General features: G+C 41.0%; 1 protein-coding gene across 3 annotated transcripts in view; it reads left to right on the top strand.

Moving 5' to 3' along the window:
- TMEM232 (transmembrane protein 232) overlaps positions 1 to 25,419 on the top strand; it is a 138,466-nt gene extending 113,047 nt beyond the window's left edge. For 2 of the 3 annotated variants that reach the window (XM_073344672.2, XM_073344673.2), the window contains exons 13-14: positions 20,321 to 20,414; positions 24,004 to 25,419. In XM_073344672.2, coding sequence (XP_073200773.1) covers positions 20,321 to 20,414; positions 24,004 to 24,192 — 283 coding nt within the window. In that variant the 3' untranslated portion in view covers positions 24,193 to 25,419. The remainder of the gene's footprint in view (positions 1 to 20,320; positions 20,415 to 24,003) is intronic. The other variant, XM_073344674.2, reaches the window with a different exon arrangement.
- Positions 25,420 to 27,313: the final 1,894 nt, after the last annotated feature.

Raw genomic sequence — 27,313 nt, 5'->3', positions numbered from 1 at the left:
ACAACAGTAATAATTTAGCCCACTAGGTGTCTCAGTTTCCTATCATAAGCCCTTCAATATTGGGGTCTAATATTTGCTTCAGACTGAAACCTAGCATACAGAACCAAAAGTGTGAGGGGAGGAGCTTGCTGTAATTTTCATTACAACACACTTTCACATTAGCATATGACTCAAAAACAACCAAGCGAGTTTAAGAGTACATAGACATTAGAAGTAATTGGAGATTGTTATTAGTTGTTTGCTTCTCCATTATATCAATAACAGCTTAGTAACAGATATTTTATGTGTAGCACAAGTGTACCTGACTACCCAGGTTAAGGTTTCCTTTACCATTCACCTTTTATACAGTGATGAGGCTTTTTAACAGGCATATAATAAAAACAGCTTCATTTTAAAACTTCTCTTTTTAAAAAAATATATATATCCAACCAGTGGTTGGAGGGGAACAGGTTGCACAGGACAGCTATTCCCTGGTTCTGCCCCCATCTTTCAGGGCATTGCCAATCATTTCCCCCGTTTGCTCTGCAACATGAGAGTTTACAGCTATATTTCACCATTGTGAAGAATGTTTCTCACCATGTGAGCTTTCAGATTGTTATGCTGAATGACACACTTACAGCTCAAAAGACAGAGACAAGCTTGTCTCTCTCACCAACAGAAGTTGCTCCAATAAAAGGTATTACCTCATCCACATTTTCTCTAATATCCTGGGACCAACATAGCTACAACACCACTGCATACAACAATTACTCCTCCTTTAAAATGATTTACCTGGAGACAGCATGAATTATTTGTATAAAAGGATAGAGTGATGGGCCTGAGGGAGCTCTTAGGGGCTGCTTGTTAGAATTCTGCACACAAACTGAAGGCAATTATCCCAGTCTGTGCTGCAGCTCACCTCCTCTCTGGCTACGCATCCCTGGGGCTCACAAAAATCTTTGAGCAGCAATATTTTCGCTTTTGGAATGGACCATGTTGCACAGATTTGCAACATGTTTAGTCCTGGTCCTTCCCTGCCTCCACAAGGCCTTCACACTACTCCACCAGTCTTACAAAAGATTTGAACATTAAGCTATAGTTATCAGGGATTTTTAAACCTCTGCCCTTCACCAGTGTCTGAGCACCTTCTATGTAAAAACCTCAAGAGCAATAGCTAAGCCTCTAGTAAACGCCATGGAGTTTCTGGTACTTTTTCTGGGGTTAAAATCTCTGCTTGGGTTAAGGTTTTTGTTTAAATTAATAAATAAACAAACAACAACAACAAGCCCCTTTCTGTGTACTTAACGTTTTGTTCTAGAGAAAACGCAATACCATATGAACCTTTCCAGGAGATTTTATAAGTTTATTGGCAAATGGTGGTTGATAGCTTCCTTAACTGCTGTGAGGCAGACCCCCAGTTCTGTGCCCTTCCTCCCTGCATCATGTACACCCTGCTACATGACTCCGGGGAAACATGGCTGTGAGAGCCCCCTCGGACATCCCCAAGTATTACAAGGACAAGTATTACAGAACATGGTATGTCAGACTCTTACTAAAGTGGATCAGATTCAGTCCTGGGTTTCTGTGCACACACAAGTCCACCAATTACAGTGAAAGGTTGCTATGTGGAACTGAGACTAAAGTTTGGCTCATTACATGAAACAGCTAGGGCTTAATGTTCAAAGGGAAAGGCAGTTATGTCCTAGTGCCAAAATGCCTGTGTAATTGTGTATCTAATTTTCACACTGAATTAAATTTGGACTATATTGCTTTTGTGGTATATGGGACATAGTAAATGAGTAGAAAACGGTCAGGAAATAAACATTTAACTTGTAGTACATAATTAGAAGAGGTAAATTACCTCAAAGGACCCAAAACAATCTTATAAATATAATTTCAAATGAATTATGTATGTTCTCAGAATATTCCAAACTGCACCGGCCTTCACTAAGGTGGAGTAATATTGCCGTCATGAAGAATATTATCTCATTAAAAAAACCAAACAAAAAACCTTATGACAGGTTTCAGAGTAGCAGCCGTGTTAGTCTGTATCTGCAAAAAGAACAGGAGTACTTGTGGCACCTTAGAGACTAAAATTTATTAGAGCATAAACTTTCGTGAACTACAGCCCACTTCATCGGATGCATAGAATGGAACATTTAGTAAGAAGATATATATATATACACACATACAGATAAGTTGGAAGTTGCCATACAAACTGTGAAAGGCTAATTAGTGAAGATGAGCTATTAATTAGCCTCTCACAGTTTGTATGGCAACTTCCAATTTATCTTTATGTGTGTGTATATATATACACTTATTTATTTTCTTACTATATGTTCCATTCTATGCATCCGATGAAGTGGGCTGTAGCCCACGAAAGCTTATGCTCTAATAAATTTGTTAGTCTCTAAGGTGCCACAAGTACTCCTGTTCAAAAAACCTTATGTGCCACAAGATGGCAGCCTAAAATCAGTGTTCTATAGAAGTGACATTATCCATCTTTAGTTCTTAAAAAGGTTTTCCGATTATTTCTGTTAAACCAGGCTGTGAAAACGTATCAATCATGGTTATGAAATAATCAGGCCAATGTTTGCAAATCGTGATCTGATCTGTACCTGATGATATTTTGAGTAGTATCAAGGGGTCAAAATTTTAGCTATTACAAAACAAGTTACATTCATCTGATATTTAGTGTTAAAAATGCAGGGCAATGAGGAAAAGAGTGCCTAAAAATATATTTATTGATTACTGCTAAATAGAGTTAAGAAGCAGAACTACAAAATATTTTAGTGCAACATCTTGGTTCTAATTAGCAATATTGTTTATAATTTAAATATTCTGGGGATTGATGTCTAAATTTGAAGTGTGAGACTTGAATTCCATAAGAAACATTTTGCAGTTTGCTAGCAATTAAGTCAGATTCAGACTGAGTGCAAATCCCCAATTAATGCAACCAAATTTGACATTTTGCCTTTGTTGTACAGTTTCTCTTCATTTCAATAAGGGACTATTATTATTGTATCTGACATTGTTTCCACTCTGCATATTTGAACTAAATTAAGGTTCAGTCAGAAGAATTCAAAGCACAATAAAATGTGTAAGTTATTTTAACTATCCATCATCTATTCTGTGCATTTCTAAAGCACTCGTGGTAGGAAGGCCCCAATACTACTTAGTGTTATATTTCAAAGCACTGTACATTCACTAACTACTTAAGATATCCACATACTATCTAAAAATGCCTGTGAATATCAACTGAAAATATATTAGATTCTTTATACCTGCGTTTGTACCCTTTGTGTGTTCCTTTATGCAGTGTTTTAACAAGTGATTTGGCTGCAGCAATGTTTGAGGAAACAGTGAGTTGTATGATTTATTCTAATGATTGCAAAGAAAGTGAATTTTGAACACAACTGAGTGGTCACACTAAAAATCCAATTCTGAGAGTTATGCTCATCCAGTTAGGGAGAAAAAACAAATTGTGTGATCTTTATATCCAATCATAGTTACCAACAGCTAAAATTTGATTCTGAATGCTCCTAAACTGTTTGAATAGAGCTGGGCAACGTTTTTCATACAAACCCCTCCCCATCCCTCACTGAAACAGTGCAGATTCAGATTTATCCAAACAATTAATGAATCTGAGGATTTGGGGGGTTTCTTTGTTTGTTTATTTTTAATAAAGTGACAAGATGGTTCATTTTTGGCATTTTCAAAATGAAAAAAAGTTGTAATTCCATTTCAGAAAGGTTTTCCCATTTTGGATTTCCCGCTCAGTTTTACAGAAAAAATTAAAAACATTTTCAAAACCTTGAAATTGAAATTAGATTTTTGGTTGATATAAAGTATAACGAACATTTCTGTTCACTGAACATTTTGGTTTAGCACAAAGTGATTTATTTTTTGGACCTGCACCCACACCAAATATACAGTTATTCACACAGCCCTATTTATGTCTGTACAACTAGGATTATTTGCATAAATTTTGCAGTATAATTTCACACAGATATTTTACAAGATTTCTGTTCAAATTGCCTGTTCTCAAAGAAGAGCCAATTCTTTGTATAAATTATTCATTGCAAGTGATTTTCTCTGCTCTACTTATTAATTCTTACAATATCCTTATGTGGCAGGTGGGTGGGATTATAATCCCCATTTTGCAGAGGAGGAAGAGCAAATAAAATGAAGCTGAATTATTTATTCAAGTTAGAATGAGTCACTGACAGAGCTGGGATTAGAACTCAGGAGTTCCTAGTCCCTTTTGTCTATCCGTCTAGCTTCATTATTATTCTATGCTCATCATCTTGGTCTCGGATTGCTCCCTCCATTCTGCCTGCCGGTATGTATTGTCAGTGTATAACAAATATTGTATATTTTCACAAATTAACTGATAACCGCAAAAAATAAAGGTCTCATGACCAAGTTATTGTTGCAAATTAAATTCAGTTTGCTGCTAAACTGTATTATAATTAGAGAGACAAATTCTTTTCAGGTCCTGCATCCTGTCCCCAGTATTGTTTTTTCTTTAGGTGTGTTGAGCTCTGGAGAGCTGAGCCAGACAAAGCTAAGTGTTGTTACTTGTGTTTTTTATTCCCATAACAGCAGGATTTGGAATTTCTGCTAAATAACCAAATAATTCCCTTGTCTAGATAATTTTGTTGGTAAGAATATGTTGTGATCCATTAATGTTGGTGTATAAAAAAAACCCCACACACTTAAAGATTATGATTTGGGGAAATTAAGAATCAGTCTCCAACAGAGTTAATGTCACAAATTCTAGACTCCTAAGAAATCCATGTGATTTAAAGCCAGAAATTGTAGCTACCCAGCCAGGGTGCAGTGAAGGGGGTAGAGGTTGCAGGGAGCATATTCCGCCCACTCAAGAGGCAGCCATACACTTAAATGGTTGCTCTGCTATGCTGAAATTTGTGTCAATGCAGTGGCAAGGCCTCAGGCGCCACTTAGAATGCAGGAGTTTAGTGGGGCTCAAGTCAAGTGTAAGGCTGTAGGGAGGCCCCCTACGCTCCTATCAGTTTCAGCACTCAAGTGCAAGTGGGAAGGGAAAGGAAGGCCAGCCAATGCTGCCAGCCACAATGCAGGCCCGCAGGAGGACTTGTCTACAAAGGGAAGGAGCATAATAGTTTCCCTGCCCCTTCTGCACACCAATCTGAGTGTGAGCATGCAGTCTACAATTAACACCAGTGTAAGGAGTCTGACAATTAATACACCTTCAGAGGCATAATACCTCCTCCAGTCTTCCACAGGTAGGAGGCCTCCAGTTTCCCCTGCTGAAGCAGGGTCTTTCCCTTAGCCAATGCAGCACTGATTCTTGGGGCCACAAGAGAGCCTTTCATGATTAGGCTTCTAGGGGGAAAAAAGCACATAATTAATAGTTATGATTCTGCAAGCTACATTTCCTAAGTCTAATTGAAGGTGATTGCATATCCACCCTCTCAAAAAGAGATCTGAGGATATAAATCAACTCACTTTTGTAGGTTCTGATGTCCACAATTAAAAAACAGCTGCCTAAAATAATGAACCATTTGTAACCACAGGATACCAGATGCATATTAAATTTCTACCCAAGAAGCAAAACTACACAGTAGTTAAGGTTAAAATGTACAAAGAAGGCTTAAAACAAAAACAAAACAAAACAAAAAAAACCCCTCTGTCTGATAATGAAAACTTGATACTGAAATTCTAATAGTGACCAATATATGCAGCGTGAGAGAGTACTGCAGCTTCATATTTCCCTACTTAAAATCTTGCTTTTCCATGTTCACTGTGAATACATACTGATTTGAAGGCATGTATTTCCAATTACATCTACCAGTCAGAGTGTAATATGGAAGAAGATATGCATTGTTAGCTTTATAGTTGCTTCAGGTTGGGGTTTCCAATGTGAGAAACCCTAAAAGGAGCTGATGTTTCAACTGTGCCGAGTACCTACCATCTAAAAAAGCCTCTTTAAGGGTGTCTCAAGTTGGGAGCACAAGAACCGAGGCAGAGATTCACTAGTCCTTTCTGAAAATGTAAGTCTTCTTAAGTCAATATATTGAGTGCTCACTGAGCTTCAAGTTAAGCACATACCTAAATGTTTTGCTGGACTGGGGCTAGAATGTCTATGGTCCAAGTTCCTTTCTGCAGCAAGGCTCCTAAGTCCCAGTTCTAGGCACCACTACAATCCACAAAAACATTGCTAGACTGCCACCTAACCCTAGGTGCCTAGATGTTTCTGGGTATGCTTAATGCTTCTCACTATAGGCACTGCGACACCTATTGCCCACCTAAGCCCTAGCTTGATCCACAAGCCATGGAAAAATAAATTTTTGCCTGGGGTTGGAGCTGATTGGTATGTGGCTTCTGAGCGGAGGGGAGAATTGAACCCAGGTGTCCTGCATCTGAGGTGAGCATTTTAACCCAGGGGCTAAAAGTTACATGGGCACCACCACCACGTGCAGCCACGTGCAGCCAGCCAGGTGCCTAACTCACTTTTGCAAGCAGCAGCTTATATTCCTAAGCCACCTAACCAGGAAAGGGGTGCTTGGCTGTGGATCACAGGAAGAGAGGTGCCAAACTCACGGGGAAGGGACTTAGAACGCACCCCTCTTATCAGTATCTCCCCATTGTCTAGCTTAGGTGGCTCCTCACCCAGCATGCTGGCTTTTGTGGATCCCATTCATAGGCACCTCTACCCCCAGGCATTGTACAAGGAGGCTAGGCATCTAACTCAGGCTTTGTGGATCCCATTGCTGGTCCGGTAATTTTCTAGAGGCCTAAGAGTTAAGCACTGCAACACCCAAGTCCCTTTGTAGATCTGGGCCTATGTTCTAATAGGTCTTTTCCAACGTTTCATAGAAATTAGAGGGAAAAGTGAAAAGTTTGGAGGCAGAAGGAAAGCCCGTATTGGAGATGGTGTGGAGTTACAGTGCCCCACTGGGAGCTCCAGGACATACTGTCCTTCAGAAGGGCAGAAAGGCTTTTAGAGCTCCTGGGGACTACAGTTCCTACCCCTCCAATTAAGAGGGTGCTGTGTGCACTCCCCTGTGTGGCTGGCCAAGTCTGCCAGCTGCTTCAGGCTAGTCCATGACTCTGCTTCCTCACTTCTTTTCAGATGGCTTGCACAGGAATGTTTACATCAGTGTTCGAAGAAATTTGGAGGTCAAGTGTGTCTGGCATCTGTAGCAAAGGAAAGTTTCACTGTCCCCTTCTGCCAACCTTGCACACACAAACAAGGGTCAGCCACAAAATGCCACTTTATTTATATCACCATGCTCCAATGGGGGACCCTAGCAAATCTGTGACAAACTCTACCACTAATAGAATGTTTATGGAGTTGCTCTTCAGACACTGCCTCCCGTATGCTATACATTCAAACAGTACACGTCACAGCATTTTTAAAAGTTAAGGATAATCATGCACATGGCTTCCTTTGACTCTGCTATTAGTGAGTTATGCATCTGCCTGGTTTAAAAAAAAAAAAGAAAAAGAGAGCTACACTTCTATCTTGTGTGTAAGAAAAGCTTCCCTTTAAGCTAATTTCACAAGAATTCTGACCTTTAAATATATGTTAGTACTATGATATACAAGTGAAAATTTACAAGGTGAAAGTCATTTTGCACGATGGAAGCTGCCTATAATTAAACTTTAAACCCAGGCTTAAATTAGGGAAAATGGGTTTAGTGTTTGTGCTTTCTGCCCCTTCATATTGTGTTTTATTGCCTCCCATTAATTTTGAGTACATACTGAAATGTGGCTTTTTTTTTTTTAAAGCCAACCCTATTTTGTCAATAGTCTCTATATTCTCATATCTCCAAGTCTGTAGCTACATTATAAGCTGTTCTCAAAATACTGAGCTCTGATTTGCACTGGAAAATGGAATGCAAAATTTGACATTTTCTTCTGCAGTTGAGCCTTTTTAGTACACATCAGTAGGGGAATTCACCCTTCTTCTAGAGAAAAAGAGTAAAAACAGAGAGTTTGCATTCAAATGATCTGCTTTAGAACAGCCTGAATTTTAATTGGCTCAATTAAAAAAAAATCTGTGTTTCAGAATTTGACATTTAAACACATGTATGATACTTGGAGCCAGTGGAGTCCTATGCTTGCCAGCCTCCTTCACCTACTCATTACATTTTCAAAACAATCATCTTTGAGTTTTCTCCCACACTTTCCCCTTATGCTTTGGAGGAACTTGCCCTAAACATTTACAAAGCTACTTCATTATCCACCTTCAAATCCCTCCCCTCTGCTTTTCCATGATTGCCTACAAAAAACCCAATAAAAAAAACCAAACCAAACCAAACCAAACAAGCTTGCCAATAGCTAGGCTTCTGGTAGGCTGTGATTGTGCTTTTTTGCTTGTGCTCCTGTTTGTACACATCTGTTGCCTCTTGTCTTGTACTTAGATAGTCTCGGTCCTAAAGATCATACAGTTTGTTCTGTGTTTGTACAGTACCTATCAATGAGGCAGAGGAAAGAAGGTATCAAATTGGAGAACACTTCCAGGTTCTGGAAAAATTAGCTGCCTGTCCATTTATGTGGCATGTCATTTTATTTATTTCTATTAGATATAAATGCATGGGGTCAGATTCACCCCCTGCTTGTCAGCCCTTTTGTGCTCATCCACTAGTGCAAAAGAGCTAATACAGTGGATCTGTCCAACTAGTTTTTGTGGCATAGGCAAGTCCCTAAATGGCATAGGGCTGGTAGAGCTGCCCCCTCTGTGATTTCCTTTGCTGTTTTAAGTGTAATGGGTGGTGGCACAGGAAGTGGGCCTTCTCTGCACAATGCAGAGCCCTACTTCCGAGAAGCACCCTGCATAGGGCCAAGATAGTCTCCTAGGTGCCCTTTTGGAATTGCTCTCAAAAATCTTTCAGAAGAAATATGTAACATCTCCAGAATAGCATGGCTCATGAAGGAAATGCAAGCTTGGTTATTATATTGAACAGTTTATTGTCCCTGTCCAACAAAGCTGAAAATAAGCAAATGCTTCTATTGATCACATATTAGTCCATGAATCAGATTACACAAAATGAAGCCTGTGTCAGCTAATCATAGCTTTGAATTAACCATTATTCACTTTAAAATGTTTTTGATTCTAGCGAGTCTGAAACCTGCTTATTCATGACAGTACAATATTCACTTTGTAATTCATTTGAATGATAGTATTATAGACTTTTGCTTTACTGAGCCTTTTAGAAGCCAACTCATGTTTTACTTCTTGAAGCACAGTGCAGCTTTTTATTGCTAGACATGAGATTGGTTGGACAGACAGACAAGTAATTACATGTTGCTTGGCTAGTGAAGTGAGGCTGGGTGTTTCGCCTGTGAAGCATGATGGAAGTAGAGGCATTTTGTATAGTTGCAAAGCATTAGGTGGGGCACCAGTGTTGTTTCTGCTTTGACTGCTACCTAGCAGGGCAGTGAATGCCAGTGCTCTGCTTAGATCTTTTATGTGGGTAAGGTTAAAAAGAAGGCCAGAGAGGTCTGAGCCCCTGGCTCCAAAGCTGTAGGGAAACCCCCACCTCTTGTTTTGTGATAAACTATATTGTCACATATTTAATGTCATATTATGATGTCCATGATGCTCAGGGCCTCTGACAGCACTTAGTCACAGTTCAATGTGCAGTCAGTGTGTGTGTGTGTGTGCGCACACAAAATTATTGAGCTGGTTTTCTTGACATCTGTAGTTTGGAAAAGAGATAAATATTTATAGCTTTTCAAAATGACAAATAGCTAGTTTCCCCTGACCATTTATTTAATGGTTTATTTTAAAGAGGTAGGAGTGAGGCATAGCTGGATATTAAAAACTAAAAATCTGGATGCTCCTTGAATTTTTCCAAAAAAGACAAGTTGAGTCAGATCACTCGAAGGCAATTTTTGCCAGAATGGTAAGCAATTAAATTTGCCAACAATGCCAGAATAAAATAAGCTACAGTATAAAATACTTCAGTGCAGCAGCAGCAAATATTATTTGATTTGACTTTGCGGGGACAGGTCTTCTATTTGTTTAGAAGTCACTTTTCCTATGGTGGTGTTAAGTTATAAGCATGTTTATACTGATATATCAGAATAGCCTGTTAGTAAGTTTATGGAAATAACCCATAATGATACAAGTACCTTAATACTGATATAAGTATGTCATCCTTAAGTGGGTTGCACAATTTAGTTATCTAGGTTACTAAACAGATATTGTTAAGTCAGTACAAAAAACTGTTTAGATCAGCCCTAGAACTTTGTCACAGCTGTACATTTACATATTTAGCTGCTGCCACCAGGGTCAGGCAGTTTAATTTGAAGTCAATCCTTGATTTACCATGCTAAGTGTTTAAAAACTATTTGCATAAAAACCTACATACCCACACACAATTAATTTTTTAAAATCAAAAGTTGAAGAGTATCTGAATGCAAACCAACATTATTTTTGTTAACAAAAAATTCTAATACCAAAAGTTCTAGACCAAGTAAATGTGACACATCATACAGACAGAGGTGCTTGAACAATTTTTATAGTGGGGGTGCTGAGAGCCATTGAATCAAACTGTAAACACTGCAGGAACATCTCCAGATTGTACCGTAGCCACTGTCCTTAAAGCACTCTGCTACCAAGACTCCCCAGAATATGGAACAGTCTGCAAATTTCATGTATTTGCCGGGGATCATGGGAGATCAGGAAGACTGCCGTAACATGGTAAATTTGTACAAGTGGAAGAGCAGCAGCAACACAAAGGACCAAAGGAGAGAGTGTTTTACCATGTGGTATTTTACACTGTGTTTATTTAAGAGGCTTGTATGAAAGATAGGACTCTACTCCAGTGGAGACAGAGCAAATTACAGCAGTTGAGAATCTGGCCATTAGCTAGGGTGACCAGGTGTCTGGTTTTTGATCGGAAAGCCTGGTCAAAACAGGACCCTGGTAGCTCCAGTCAGCACCACTGACCGGGCCATTAAAAGTCTGGTTGGCGGTGCTGCAGAGTTAAGGCAGGCTAGTCCCTACCTATCCTGGCTCTGCGCTGTACCCTGGAAGCGGCCAGCAGGTCCAGCTCCTAGGTGTGTGTGTGGGGGGGGGGTGCCACAGGACTCCGTGTATTGCCCCTGTCCTGAGCACCAGCTCCGTACTCCCATTGGCCAGGAACCATGGCCAGTGGGGGCAGTGCCTGTGGGCAAGAGCAGTGCGCAGAGCCTCCTGCTCCCCCCCAGTGTAGGAGCCTGCCTTCTGGGGTACAGTGCAAAGTCAGTACAGACAGGAAGCCTGCCTTAGTCTGCACTGTGCCGCTGACCAGGAGCCATGGAGGTAAGCCTGCACCCCAACCCCTAGACCCCTCCTGCACCCCAAACCCCTCATCCCTGGCCCCACCCCAGAGCCCACACCCCAAGATAGAACCTTCACCCCCTGCCACAACCCACAGGCCCCCCCACCCCCTGAACCCCTCATCCCCAGCCCCACCCTAGAGCCCACACTCCCAGCTGCAGCCCTCCCCTACCCCAACCCCCTTCCCTAGTCCAGAGCCCCCTCCTGCACCCTGAACCTCTCATTTTAGGCCCTACCCCAGAAGCTCAACCCCCCAATTAGAGCCCTCACCCCTTGCCTCACCCCCAACCCCCTGCCCCAGCCCAGTGAAAGTGTGTGAGGGTGGGGGAGAGGAAGCTACTGAGGGAGGGGGAATGTAGCGAGCAGGAGGAAGGGCCTCAGGGAAGGGATGGGGCAGGGGCAGGGCTAGGGTGTTTGGTTTTACACGATTAGAAAATTGGCAACCCTACCCTTAGCATATTTTAATATTTATCATTCTGCTTTAAAAATGCTTATTTTTAAAGTGTAATATTCTTTACTGAATATATTTTTCAGATTTAATGTTAACTAGCAAACTTTACTAAACGTAAAAGGTTTATTTGTCAATCATTTAAAAATCCCTTGATTCATGCGGTTTTAACAATCAGCTCCCACTGAACTAATATGGTAAGTTAACTCCACCAAACAAAACAAAACACAGATTTTATTAAATCAGGTCACAGGATTCTTCCTCACCACTTTATTGTGGGCTGCAATTTTCCCTGTAAAGTTCCCAATTTTCCCTTCTGTGTAGCAGCACTCACAGATTCTGTCTTCGAGGAGTCACCATTACTATAGCACGGTATCACTTTGTCCTCTGCAGTTCCAGTTTAACAGTTGGTAGTTCAGGTGGTAAATTAGACATATCACAATTAACTAGGCTTCAAAAAGGAATATTTCCAAAGAGAGACTCCAAAGTTACACCCAAAAAATGTTCCGGTGTAAAGAGGTAGTTGCACAAACAAAATAGAGAGTAGCTGTGTGCATAAAACAGCCATTTTAGGTGGCTGATTGTGAGAAGCTAGGTCCTAAACAATGAGAGATTAAAACAGTTTCTAAATGCCTTACAGTGACATAACAAAAACAATAGCAAGCACCTTGCTCTGACAATGAGCAGAAACTTTATACTGTAGCACCCTGTGGTATAAAGTCTTTGACTAATCTGAGTCTTATAACAACGAGGCAGCAACCAGGGAACGATTGAACCTACAAATTAAGGCAAATGCAGACATGGCAATGCTGATGTCAAATAATAAGACCCAAATGAAATTTCCCAGGAGTATACGGTGTTGGAAATTGCAGATAAAAATTGGAGGTGCTTCAGCTACTTTTAAAAAAAAACCCAGGGTTTATTAACAGAGTTCCATTTCTTAAAGCTATTTAGCTGCTTCTGGCCACTTTTAGCAAATTGTAAAAAAATTAAAGCATCCGAGGCATGCATCATTTTTCATTAGGTCATGTCAGATTTCATCATCCTATATCATTTGATGTACATTAGCCCAATGCCATGTGAGGATAACATTCTATTACAAATTTAAGGGTTTTACTATCGAACATTTTCAGCAGAAATAAGTTGAGTGCAATCACCAAAAGAGCAGAGTGTGAGTGTGAAGCACTTCCTTGAAATAAAAAAAAAAGTCAGCATATCCATAGTTTAATAGATAATGATTTTCCATGCACTGGGCTGCAGCTAAAATAACTTAGCGAAGAGAAGACTGAGGAAGAGAACTTACAGGCAGAAGTCCAGCTGAAAGAATCCAGTATCCAAAAGAACAACCAACTCAAAGAAAACCCGTATACATAAGAAGTGTCAATTCAGTGCTTAGAGTAAGGAAACTGTAACTAATTCCATTAGAGAGACAGTGCTAGGAGGAAAATAAAACAAATATACTAGAATAAACAACAATCAGACAAATCTGAGAAAACTAATGCCGCAGCCAGCCAGCAATGGAGCAAGAGGAAATTGCATAGGTCACTACAAACTATAGAAAAGATCACCACCTCCTAGATTTAAAATACAAAAAGCGTAATAGGAATATTGTCAAAATGCTATTTATAAATCACCACCTCAAAAGACCCCAAACTGATTTACAGACAATGGGCCAGATTTCCCCATTATATTTTTGCATGGTTCTCAAACCCCTTCTGACAACAAAAATTACTACATGAAACCAGGAGAAGGGACCTAAGCCAGAGCCTGCCCAAACCCCGCTGTCCCAGGCGGGTGGGCCAAAGCCCAAGGGCTACAGTCCCAGGCCTGTAACCTGAGCCCAGCCATCCAGGGCTGAAGTTCTTGGGCCCAGGCTTCGGGTCCCAGCAAGTCTAACACCAGCCCTGGTGACCCCATTAAAATGGGGTCACAACCCACAGTTTGAGAACTGCAGTATTAGAGTATGGAGGCCAAGTACCATCCCAAAGCACAATATGCTCCCTCATGGCACAACATAGCTCTGCAGGCACATTACCCTCAGGTCCCCTCTTGCCTCCCCAAATAAACTTGTTCCACACCCAAAATACACAATCATATTCTCTTTCCTAGGGTCTCATTTATTAAGTCTTTATACAGATAGTTTCCTGTGACCCTTCTCACATGGGGTTTCCAATTTCACCCTCAGTCACCAGAGCTTCAGGTTCCCTGCTTCCCCTTCAGTTACCTCTGAGCCATGGAGCTCTGGGAGTTCTACTACAGCCCCTCATCTCTCTGGAGAGTCTTTTCCCCTCAAGCCTCCTGTCCTGGACCTTGCACTCAAGTCCAGCTTTCCTCTGGGTGAGGGATTCCACAGCCCTGCTGTGCTGTGCTGTGCTGTGCTGTGCTCAGACTCAGACTCAGACTCAGACAGGATTGCTCCTACCAGTCTTCTCTGTGGGTTATCTAACCTACCATACCCCTCCCTTAGCACTCACTCTGGAGGTTTATGTTTTTATCTCCTCCCCAGATGGCCTGATTTTGTCACCTAATCTACCTGTCATGTGACTTTGCTTATTTTCTGCACCTGGGGAGGCAAGCGAAGTGTCACAGGCGGGGCTAGACCCCTCTCCTCTTAAAGGGACAGTCACCGTGTGACATGGCCCTTCACACCACTCTGGCAACTAAAAAGAGTTGTAAAGCCAGTGGATCCAGCCTCCAGGAGTAAAGGGAGCACCCGCATGACACAGAGACAGCATAATGGCTCTGTACTACCTGGGGCAAAGGGCATGACCTGGGGGAAGGAGACGGGGTTGGAGTGCTACTGCTGGAGTGGCCATTAAATAGCAAAATATAAGTTAAAGCAACCTGGAGATTTCTCTAACTTATGCTGGCAGCCAAGTATACCTTCCTGCTGGCCTGAAAATAGGGAAATCTTAATCTGACTGTTGTCCTTTTAAAAATGTATGGGTACTCAGGAAAGAGGGTAGAACCTCACTACGTCAGCTACAAATTAAACAAAAGAGATTCAATTAAAAATTAAAAAAAAAAAATATAAACGTAGCAGTGATGTTTTACAGTACAATTCAGGAAAAATCACTCCCCTCCTTGGTTGCCTGTGAGGAGAGAACAGTGTAATTTAGGAAGGGGCACCAAAAGGCATTGTCTTGGCCTCTGGGGTTCACTAGAAGGCCGGGACGCCTCTGCCATGTCCCTTTATTGCTAGCTTCTCCCTGTGCTAGGCCAAATGAGGAGGTGTGATGCATTAAGCCAGCTCCACGCCATTAGAGAATCCTCAGATACAGGGGAAGCCCTGGTGTAGTCAGCTATGCTGGCTTTAGGGCAGTTGTGCACTCGTGGAACAGAACGAGATGACTGTAACACAACTGAGGATGGAGGCCAATATGTAAATGAAAGGTACTGCTAACTGTTATACGAATTTCTGTGTGTGTTTTCAGGTAATCCTTTTGTTCCATTTAGTAAAACAAAAGGCTCTGACTTTGGAAATATAATAGTTCTGTGTTTAAATCTCCATCTTCCACAGAGGGCAATTTATAAACCTTTGCTATGGAGTATGGAGGTGTTTAGGTATTTGAAAGAAACCTTGCATTTGCAGTATGAGACTGCTGAAGAGGCACTATGTGGATAATTATCTCAATTCATTAGCATAGCTGAAAGCTTAAGAGTGAGAGCTTCATCACAATGATTTATAAGTAAAGTTAACATCACAGCTAATATTAACACTTATCTTTTATTAAACATTAAAAATTTTATTGCTATAAATGTAATGTCTATAGATGATACATCAACAATGTGAAAAAAATCAAGGATACATTGTTTTTATCCATCGTTAAATACTGTGATGTTGCTCACTATGATGGTGGCAGCTTCATTTTTAGTAAGCATTTGCTATGGGTTTCAATAAGGCAGTTCAAGCTTGTTAGCTAAGTGAATATCAAATTCACTAACCTGGGTATTTTGGTCTCATGTTAAGGTAAAGTAGTTTCATGCTGCTTGTACAGTTGGTTCATACATAGACATCTGTCAGGTACTTTAGGGATTCAGCACTGCAGTTGGTTGAAAATACTGTGGTTGCACAAATGCACTCAGGTATTGTATCAGGCTGCTTTCAGTGCTGCACAAGTCCTGCAATCCATTTTTCTTCCTCTGTTTAAAATGTATGAATAGTGTTAGTAGAAAATAAAGCAGAAGAAACATATACAGATTAGAGTAGAGGAAATGGCAAAAACCCATTAAAATGTCTGCTTTCAACACTCTTAGGTGAACCCATTGATGCTGTTCCTCTGTGCTAGAGGGCTTGTGAATACATAGAATACAGTGAACTGCTAGGAATGGCTGTTTTCTTGAAAGTCATTTTGTAAGGTGTAGGTCACAATTTTTTCCCTTTAAAATCTCACAGCTCTGAGCAAAAGTTTAAAGATTATCAATTTCAAGTTATATCCCCAGTGCAGAATCTACAAAGGAGGATTTGATCAGTAAGACAACATCTATTTTCTGTTCACTAGAAAAATCATTATTTGCATTTCTCTTTCTCTACTGTGGATCACCATGCCCTCAATTGATCTTCACTGACCAGCTTCATCTTACATCAATTCAATGCACACTGAAAAACTACCACTTGTGCTTCAGATGCTACAAAATCAGTTCCAAGGAAATTTAAGCAATTCAGATAGTTTCTCTCGATGAAACTGAACTCTTGTACTGCACAAAAATTGAGAGGGAGCTGATGTGGAACTAAGAAGCTGTAAGAGATTAACCAACCAGGTAGTAAAAAATGGTATAGGTTGGCAAGAGTGCAGGACATATATGGTGTAGTCAATTGTGTGTCAGGTTTTATGGTACAATTTGTCCATCTGAGAGCTACAGTCTTACTTCGTAGCTGAGGCAAATGGGATAAGGTTGATACAGGTAAGAAACATTTGATGGGGTTGTTTTTGTTTTTAAATTTCACATACTATTCCAGTTCTCTTTTAAGCCATTGCAGGCTATTGTTGTTATAACAAGTTCCTATATCACCACTGTACGTAAGGTAGCATCAATCTTTTTACCATAAAAGAAATCCTTCTTTTCAGTATTGCCTATCTGGACTATAGAAATTCAAACTTGGCTGAGTTTTATCATATAAGATCTCAGCAGTCTGATAGAAAATGCCTACCTCTATATGGAAAAGAAATTACTGCATGTATATAGTTTGTAAAGGTTTTGGGAGCCTCACAGATGAAAAACATTCTTATTTTTTATGTTCTTTACATTGTTCCATGCAGAAGGTGTGCCTGGTGCTTTATGGGCAAGTAAAAAAGATAGATCCCTGCCCCAGTTTTTTATGCTTTACTATTAGTAAAAAGGTGTTTTTTTCATTTGTAAAGAAAAACATTTTATTTGCGTCTCTTGGAGCATAAAGAAATATGGGTTAATCATCTCCACTATATGAGGGGAAAATACTTTGAAATTGCTAAGCTTTTTAACTTCAGAAATCCTTTATTGTGCAGGTGCGGTACATTTTAGTCACAAAATTGTATAAGGCTCTTTATAATTATTAATTGAATTTATACTATTTTTACAATTAGGCATAATTACTAAAATAAATATGCAGTAGTCAACTAAGAATGCTTTGGGGAAAAAACAATTAAATATGCAAAACAAGACCTATGCTTAAAAAAATGTCTAGCTTGTCAAGGAAACCCAGGGAAAAAAGGGAATTCACAGAAAGGGAGTATGCATCCAACACCACGGAATATGTAAGTAATACAGATGGCCAGGCCACATTCAGAACTGAAGTCCTTCACTCTCCTGTTCTCCCACTTAGAAAAAATTAAAAAAAAGAAACTATGAGTTTGCAAATTCCTGTGTAGTCCCATGTTGTGTGCTCCAAGTCCCTATGGCACCCACATTTTGGCTGGCTACAAATGAGAGGGAAGCATAATATTGAGGCTAAAGTACAGGACTGGGAGTTAGGAGATCTGGGTTCTAGTCTCTGTATGATAGGGATACTTCCCTATCTAACAGGTGATGTGAGGCTGAATTAATATTTGTTTTGTGCTTTGAGATCCTCACATGGCAGGCACTATACATGTGCAATATATTATGATGATTCTTTATTATTGTTACTACAGGATGATAATGCAACTTATATTTTAGGAAACGCCTTTATTTCATTTAGTTCCTGCCTTTTTCACTGTGCAGTACTGCAAAGGCATGGCAATAAAAGCAACTTCACACCATGTCCCTTTTCTTCCAGGCTGCTTACAGGACTTTGTCCTTGTCTCTTTTTAGCACCATCTGTGGGAGTAATTGTGTAAACTGTAATCTACATATGATATAGCTAATGTCTTTTTATCACCAGGTTATATAATCCTGCTCAGAGTCAGGGAGGTAATAATAGCTGGAAGCTGCACTGGTAGCAAATTACAGTTATGGAGCTTGCTAGTGTAGACAAAGGCTCAAAGAAGCCATATTCACTCACTTTAAGCAATCTGCTAGCTTGTTCCAAGAGCAGACTCTTGGATGATTGTGTATAGTAGCTGTTATTGCTCCAGAGCAACTAGGTCAGTGTTGGTGTGTTGCCCACTCCCTAACCCTGACTGTGTAAAGAAAACAGGGAGGAAAAAGAGAGAGTCAGTCCAATAGGAGTGTTGCTTTTCAAAACAGATACATTTGGGGGAGGAAGGGGTGACAGAAGGGACTTGGAGGCCTCTGGGAGCCCCCACCTGCTCTATCTGAGAAGGAATCTCTCCCCCCCCCCCCCAGAGTCACTTATAGCAACAGCAGGAGAGTAGGTAGCATGAGGTAGCCCAGCTGCTGAAGACAGGAGGCAGGGGAAGTCTCTCTAGGGCTCCCTGCAGGTCGTGAGAATGTCAGGGTCCAGACTAATGACCTCCCCACAAATACCTTCATTAATAGGGAAGAGGGGCATGAAAGGGACCAGCAACTCTCCCAAAAGAATACTCCTAACAGGACAACAGGAGAGAGCGGATTGCCCCTGAAATATAAGCACAGGGAGTGAGAATATTCTCCATTCCAACTTCCCCATTCCTTGCATCAGGGTGATCCTCTGAATTATCACAAGAAGGGGGACACATGGGGACCTGGTTGTCCAGATTCCCCTTTAAGGGATGGAGGAACAAATTCTCCACCCTGTGAAGAGGACTGAAAGCCTTTGGCCATGCGTTTTCTTTTAGTGTGGGCCTGCTCCAAAGCCCACTGAAGTCAATAGAAGGACTGAGTGATGTCAATGGGCTTTGCATTAGAGCTCTGTTGACAACTTTGAAAGCATGCAAGGCAGCTTCATTACTTTTCTTCTTTGTGTGCTCACTATCTGATAACATAGTCTTTTAGCTATGTAGTATCTGATAACACAGTCTTTTAGCTAGGTAGTTGGAATACTGTTGCCCCTCTGCTGAGCAGTAGCAGAACTCAGCATTTTGCATGTTGGTTTCCCATTGAGGGAGAAATCAGTGACACTGACTTTTGGCATTTTCTTAGTATATCTTGTTGATTCACACCAGTGCTGGGACATAAGGAGTCAAACAATACTCAACCAAAACCCTCTTGCAGGAATTCCAGCCCAAATACTAATGCCTGGTTCCTTGGAAGCAACTTTGCACCAAGAACTAACTGTACAGGAAGAGTCTAGAGAGCAACTTCTCTGTTTGAAACAGCTCCTTCCAAATAGCTCCCATGACAAAAAAAGCTAACAACACAGCATTTCTTCAGAGACCACATTGCTCACAGTCTGAGTAAAAGTCGTAAGACTATTAATAGCACCCTCTTGTGACTTCTGCCATAAAAATACTTATTAACAGGATTTACATGCCTGTGGGACAAGGTAGGTGAGGTAATACCTTTTACCAGACCAACTGGTGTTGGTGGAAGGTACAACCTTTTGAGCTTCACAGAGCTCTTCCTCCGGTCTGGGGAAGGAAACCAGAGTGTCTGAGCTAATACGTTGGGACAGATTGTTTACTTAACAACTTATATTTAGCTCAGACACTCTGGTTTCCTTCTGCAGAACGGAGGAAGAGCTCTGTGAATCAGCCTTAAAGTTTGTATCTTCCACGAACACAAGCTGGTCAAACAAAAAATATCTCCTTGCCTACCTTGTCTATCTCATATCCTGGAATCAACATGGCTCCCAACAATACTGCAAACAATTTTAGATACTACTATGATGGGTTAGAGGTAACTCTATGGTAGGTAGACAGTTGAAACAATCATGCTGCAAGTGCAGAGGTAGCCTATTTATGTTACTGCAATATTTATGGTATTCCTTATACTTAGCACAGAATAGGGAATACAGAGAAACAGCATTAGTTGCAGTTGTGAAGATTTCAATACTGACCGCTACTCGGAGCTGGCCTGATGACACAGTGATGAAAATTCCGGAGCTCTATTTACATTAGCACTCCAACTCTTTTTTCCATTGATGGAAATGCACTGGTTGAAGATTTCCCCAAAAAGACTAGCATAGATGCAGGCATAGCACGTTCAATAGCATTTAATAACATAAGTGCTTCCAAAATGATTTCAGAAAAATGAATGCTGATATGTAATGATGTTGGATGTTTCTTTTTTTACTAAAGAAAGGAACTTTTGCAAGCAAGAATACCAATTTATCCATATCCAGATATCCTTACCCGGACAGACAGGGAGCTAAAGAAGATAATTGAAGATCAAGTAAGATCCTTATTTCCATTTTTTTGTTTGACAAGTAGCATTGTTTACAATTATAAAAAAGCTCTTTGAGAAAGGACAAGCAGACCTGAAAAAAATATGCATTCACATAAATTGAATATTGAGCATTACAAAATTCAGCCATTGCCAAACTTTATTACCTTTTAACTCTGCCACAAGTGCATCTTATTTGCTTCCTTAAGTTATGGAAAACACTTCCCTTTGTTATTTGTTAAATAATAGCCTAATCCTAGTGTCCTGAATTAGCGCTGTTTTCTTCTGACAAGAATCTTGCATCTGAGTACAGAGCACTGATTTCTTCTGATGTGTGTTCCTAACAACTGAATCCAAAGCCTTTGACTTAGTTTTGTGGTGACCATCCTTTAACCTTGACAGATCAAAACGATTTCTTAATCACTTTGATCTTGTAGGATTTACAAGAGCGGGAGAGGCAGGAGGCTAGTCCATTAAAGCAATATATTAATCCACTGCACTGCATTCAGGCATCAACTTCTTTATCTAAAAATATATCGCTACATTCTGCTTTTATTTATTTAGAAACAACGTAGAAAGATATATTCAATTTGACCTTGTTGCTTAAACTCAACTTGACAGATATGCCAAGACTACAGAGATAAATTTTCACTATAGCTCACGGAGACGTAGTGATGGATTGCTGTTAGCAAGTCCTGATTGGCAACAGATGCTAGTAACACTGGAGTGTATCTGGTGGCTAAATTGGAAGGCACTGAGCCAATAATTTGTGTCATAACATTTAGCTACATATTAGTATTTTAGTAATTTTGTGAGAACTGTTATATTATTAACTATTATTATTTATATTACCATACTGCCTAGGAACCCCAGTCACAGACCAGAACCTCATTGTGCTAGGTGCTGTACAAACAGAATAAAACAGTCCCTGCCCCAAAGAGACAACTGATGGTTACAGACAGACCAACAGGGGAGTCACATGAAACAATGAGACAAGATTGTTCAGCATGATCGACAGGGGTCTCAGCCACCTAACTTATCAAGTTTTTTGAAGGCACCATGGCAGAGGGGAGTTTGAAGGAGAGATTTGAAGGAGGATAATGAGTTAGTTTTGCAGATGCTCACTGGGAGCTTCTCCCAAGTGTGAGAGGCAGGACTGCTTGGTGCTGTGATCTGGAGCTAAATAGTTTTGGTTGGAACAATAGTCGCAGATGCTTCAGAAAGTGATGTCATTAAGTACATGGCTTAGATTCAAGTAGATTCTAATACCATGATCTTGCTCCCATTAAAGTAAATAGGAGTTTTGCAGTTCAGAGACTTCAGTGATAGCAGGACCAGGCTTTGTCATTACTGTGCCAATACCCTAATGGGGCGGTAGAGGAATGCTATATCGCTACAGTAGCTACCATCTTTTGCATCAGGATTTGACCAATTGTGGGTCACTATTATGCCTTCAGTTACATTTGGGTTTCATGAGCATAACTAAAAGCAAAATCTGATTTGTAATCATTGATAGACCCTCCATCTGTATTTTTGGAAGAGTGCTCTGTATGTCCTCAAGACTATTACTAGCTGCAATAAGATCAGCCAGTCTAGTGAGATTTACACTGACTGATCATACACATTTCCTAAATATAAGGGGCTACTATGCCCAGATCCTAAAGTCCTAACTAAGGGCTAGATTCTGAGAGGTATGCAAAAGAGTGAGGGCAAATGGAGGGTCTCCCTGTCTTTTGTATCCTTGGCTAGGGGCTGGTTTGAATACGGTTACAAAGACCAATGCCGAGGCCCCTGGTTATTGCTACGGTGGGTGCTGGTTGTTTGGTTTTTTGGATGTGTCAGCACTTTAATGTCTTAGAGCACACTTCACTGGGACCCAGGTAGCCTCTACAGTAAGTCTTAGTAAGCCACGCAAGCCTGCTACCTGCAGTTATGCTCATACCTTTACTCAGTATTGCGTTGTCTATTGACCTGGCAGCTAGAACTGATGTCCAGTTCAGTGGAGCAAGCTGCAGTCTTTATTTAACTGGTTCTCCTAAAAGCCACATCCTACTGACAGTATTATGAGAACAAAAGGTTATTTATTCATAGATTTTCAGTAGATTGTTAGCAAGAGTCCCGCATTTCTCTGCCCACTTTCTCCAAGGTCTTTGGTAGTATATAGCATTTGCTTAAACTGAAAAGCACCTTGGGGGGTTGGGACCATACTCCCTATATAACATCAGGTGATCCCAAAGGCCAATGCTTTTAAGAGGGTTTAATGCCAGAAATGCTTGTGCTCCCAAGAGTGGGTATTTTATTTTCAGGTATTTTGCTTCACAAAGAACAATAGTAAGTAAATAACTTTTCTTTGTTATGTTTATCAGAAGTGCTGTTTTGGTTTTTGGACTTCCTTTTGCCATCACAATTCTCTCATGAATCTCCCCTAAGAAATCCCAAATTCCTTATTCTCTATATGCTATCATATCTGATTCACCTTTCTTTGCTGACTTCATTATTGCTGATTTTATAAAGCCAGGTTTGGGAACGAAAGAAATATTATGTTAAACAGCTTTTAGATTTAATTTTCCATTGAGTTGTCACTGTGTAGACAGCAAAAATACCAAGTGAATTGAAATCTTTTTGATAATTCAGAGCACTTCTTTCAGCTGACATTCACTGTAACCATGGACAACATGCCCATGAGCCACTGGTTTGTTTCATGGTGGGGGAAGTTTTTTGAAAAAGACACCTACTTTTTAGGATTGATTATCCCATAAGGTATCAGTGGGCCTCACAATATTCCAGTCAGCTTCCCAACAGCATGAGAAAATTTACATTTCAGCCCAGAATTTACCACACCTGGTCCTGTGCTTTGAGACTGTGGTTCCTCCCTCCCACTCCCACCCACACTTTATTCTTCTTATGAAACCTAAAAAAACCTCCAAAACACCTGACACATTTTTATTGCTGTGTTACTCAGACTTGGATTTTCTGTATTTAAGAGTCTGTAGCTGCAGGGCCTCCATTAATGCAGTAATAACATTGTCATTGAGGAACAAAAGAAGAGACATTAACTTCTGCTTCTTGATTGCAGCACTATAATACTTTCAGTCTTTTTCAGCAAAGTGTTTTTACTTCTGGCAATGCCGATGTTCCCTATAAAGGCTGAAATAAGCAAATACATTTCTTCCTTGATTCCTGCCCCCCCCCCCGCCTCCAGTTTATCAGCATTGAGAATGTTTGTAAGTGAAACCATGAGATAGATTGGAAATATGAATACCAATTGTATTATGTTTAAGTTAGAGCTGATCAGGGCCATCCACAAATGCATGATATTTTCCACTGGACGTATGAGCCTTCCTCCCTGCAAAGTCATATACTTCTGTTTTAGAAGCAATAAGGCAAGCTATGACATCTGTCCACTGTCCCAACCCTTGCACACAGCCCCAAGCCTCCAACAGAAGCCATTTTCCTAAATACCTGTCCTTAAATTATCATTAGCCTTTGCCGTTTGTGCAGTTGTTTTCCTCACATTAACCCTGGTTATGCCAAATTGTGTTTTTTCCTATATAGACATCATTCACCAAAATGAAATCATTCTCTTTTTTTGCAACAGTGGCAGAAAGAGCTGCAGATCAGACTTAAGGAAGAAGAGGAGCTCCTGGAGAAAGCACTTCAGGAAAAACAAAGGAAGGAGGAAGAGCACTTCAGAGAAGTTATGAAAAGGCGAGAGGAAAAGCTGCACAAGAAAACCAAACCTTATGAGCTTCCTGTTAAACACAAAGATGAAGATTTGATACAGTGAATTAAAAGAGCCAGACTGTCAGTATTTCAGCAACCAGCACAAACGTGGGCCTGAGTTTCTAATTTAAATTTAAATACTTTAAAAATAAAATTAAAAGAACAATTAGAAAAAATATCTCTGCTCCCCAGTGACAGATTGGTGTGTACTTGTAAAATGACCTAGCATGCCAGGTCTGCAGCTCTGAAACACCTAGGGAATCCATTCCCCTGAGGATTTCAGCAGTCTAGGGAAAATCCCTGGATGTTACTGAGCTGTCGAGGCAGCTCTATGCCCTCAGCACAGGAGGTGTTCCTGGGGTAAGAGGAAGTGGCTGGAGCACCACAGCATCCAGTCATCCCAAGCTGCTAGAGTAGCCCTTTTAGGTCATGGGCAGCCAGGTTTAATTTAGGGTAGTTCTGAGATTGCCTTTTGTTATATGGAGGACTTGGATGGGCCTAGTGTCAGGGAGCCTCTGCCCCTCACATGCCCTGAGCCAATTGTAGATGCAGCTAAGACTCTAGCCCATTAGTCTTAGAAACATGCAAAAAGGCTCCATTTCAGTAAATGGGCTTAGGGGAAACCTTTTTATAGCTTTGACTTCCTGAGCTTTATTTGGAGTTTCTGTTTCCAAAAATGACACTGAAGCTTCCAAATTTTACCTGATTTCAGGTCAAAATCATGTGAAATCAGAGAGATTTCTAATGGTCTCCCCTCAGAACCATAATTGGCCAAATAGCTCCTCACATTTGCCAAAGGACGAGCAAACCTTTGTGAACGTTGCCTTAGTTTGGGTTTGAAACAAAACCAGACACATTTTTCTGAACTGAGGTTTCCTTAAGAAAGGTTCATAAAGCTTCAGTTATTTCCTAAATGCAAAAACTTTCATGCATCATCACTTTTTGCTACACTCTTCTGAGATAAGATATATTTGAAGAGTGGTCATTATACCTGCAGCAACTAAGAATCCCAGTTGAGTGCAATTTTTCCAGTTTTTTCCAGTAGTATAATTAGCATTTCTTCCTATTAATTCTCGACTTATGATCACACAACATTTTTTGTCATTTGTAAACCAGAAGTAGCTGATGTTCATTACTAAACCATTGAATATGAATGAGTTGTAAATAATTGATCCGTGGCATTGCTGAATCATCTCTGAAAAAGAATGAGCATCAGCTGAGTTTTGCCTGTGTGAGAAAAATCTTAGAATAAAACTGGCTGTAAACTTGTCAGAATATGGGAGCAATGAATTGAAACAAATTTCTTCTTGAAAGTTTCTTTAAAAAAAAACAACCCCCGCTAAGAAATCAGTAAGAGTGGGCTAGAATCATATTACTCTTGAAATACAGCAGATCGCCCACTGCTGGCACTGGGCCTCTTGGGCATGTGGTTATGTGATTTGAATGCACAGTTGTACTACTTGCATTTGCTAATGTGGCAGGTGATTGCACACTTAAGTTATTTGAAAATCTGACTCTCAAAGTGTCAGCATTAGGCATCATGGCTAAAAGAGTTGTGATGAATGGGGCAGTTCGTGCTTCTTTGAGCAGACATTTCAGGTGGCCAAAGGCAATGTTACATTGATTCATGTTTGGAGGGTTACTTTTGAAGACTTGTGACATGCACATCTCAAGACCAACAGAGAAACCCTACAGATCTCAGTATCCAAGAAGGCCCAGTGTCTCTGAATCGTTCCCAAAGTTTTCCCTGCCATTCCCCTTCCCCCCACCCGCCCCACAATGGGTCTGAAAGGAGTCATTCGACCCTGAATGCCTGCCTAACAACTGTCCTGAGGCCCCCTCCCCCCCAAAGGAGAATTCCTCTGTGCCTAAAATGAACCCACAGGAGTTTATGCCGATTGGTTCATGACTGTATCCCTTGAGAAAAATCTCTGCAGAATGAGGGATGAAACGCCATGTAGGATGGTCATCACATTGATCCTGCCACTCTCACCACCAGCAGCCCCCTTCCACAGCTACAGCATGCTCAGTAACGCTGCTGAAGCTGGCTGCTCTCGTTCTGCTCTCCCACTCCCCCCGAAGCACAGGTTGTCTCTCAGAATGTCTTCAAATTGAGCTGGTTCCCTTGTTTCAATGTCAAATGAAACTAAATCAGAACACAACAAACATATTAAAAAATAGCCATTCATGAGCACATCTCCATCTGGTAAAAACAGTAGCAGCTACACTTACAAAACTTTGAATATTGTGACAGGGTCGGGCCAGATGGCTATAGGAAAGTAATTTTTTTTTTGAAGCAAAAGATTTTCTTTTTATTTGCATAACACACTTACAAAGTAAAAACAGCAGCATATGCAATGTGTAACACAGCAACCAATCATAATTGTTTTCTCATTAGCTTCAGGGGAGGGAAGTGTTCAAGCTTGCCTGAGCCCAGAGCGGGGGGGCTTCCTCGACTCTCATGGTCTTCCACCCATCCGAGTTACCTGGTGGCCCAGAGCGAGGGGGCTTCATCGACTCTCGTGGTCTTCCACCCCTTCGAGTTACCTGACACCCGAGTGTCACCAACAATTCCCTCCTCTGGAAGCACCCAACAAGAGGGGCAGGCTGTGGGGTGGACAATACGGGGGGGGGCACGTGCACTCACGTGTGAAAGGACCCCTCTAAGGTGGTGGTGTCCGCAGCAGCAATGGCTGGGGCCCCTTACTCTCACCCCAATCGAAGGGTCAGACAAAGGGACCCGGACGGGAACACCGAGCAGAGAACCTCGGACAGCACCCACTGCTCCTCAAAAGCATCGAGGGAGTCAGTGGACGCCACCCAGAGGAACTCCGCCCGAATACGTGAACAGACCGAGGATCGGAAAACGGCCCCACAGTCACAGGAAACTCCATCGGCCAACCTCCTCTCTCTGGTTTTACAGATGGCCGTTTTAGCCAGGGCCAGGAGGAGGCTAACTAGGAGATCCCACGACTTTGTGAGACCACAGATGGGGAGTGCATAAATAAAAAGGTGAAGGGAAAAAATGCAACCAAAAACATAATAGGAGATTTGTGAGGAGCTGGAACAGGGGCTGCAGCCTGGCGCACTCCAAATATACCTGCGCCAGGGTTTCCCTCACACCACAAAAGGGACAAGTATCTGGGACGGGGGTGAACTGCAACCAAGTACGTGCCCGTGCTCAC

Source organism: Lepidochelys kempii, chromosome 5 (genome assembly GCF_965140285.1).
Source record: "Lepidochelys kempii isolate rLepKem1 chromosome 5, rLepKem1.hap1, whole genome shotgun sequence".
Classification (NCBI taxonomy): domain Eukaryota; kingdom Metazoa; phylum Chordata; order Testudines; family Cheloniidae; genus Lepidochelys; species Lepidochelys kempii.
This window is presented reverse-complemented; position numbering and strand designations above follow the sequence as displayed.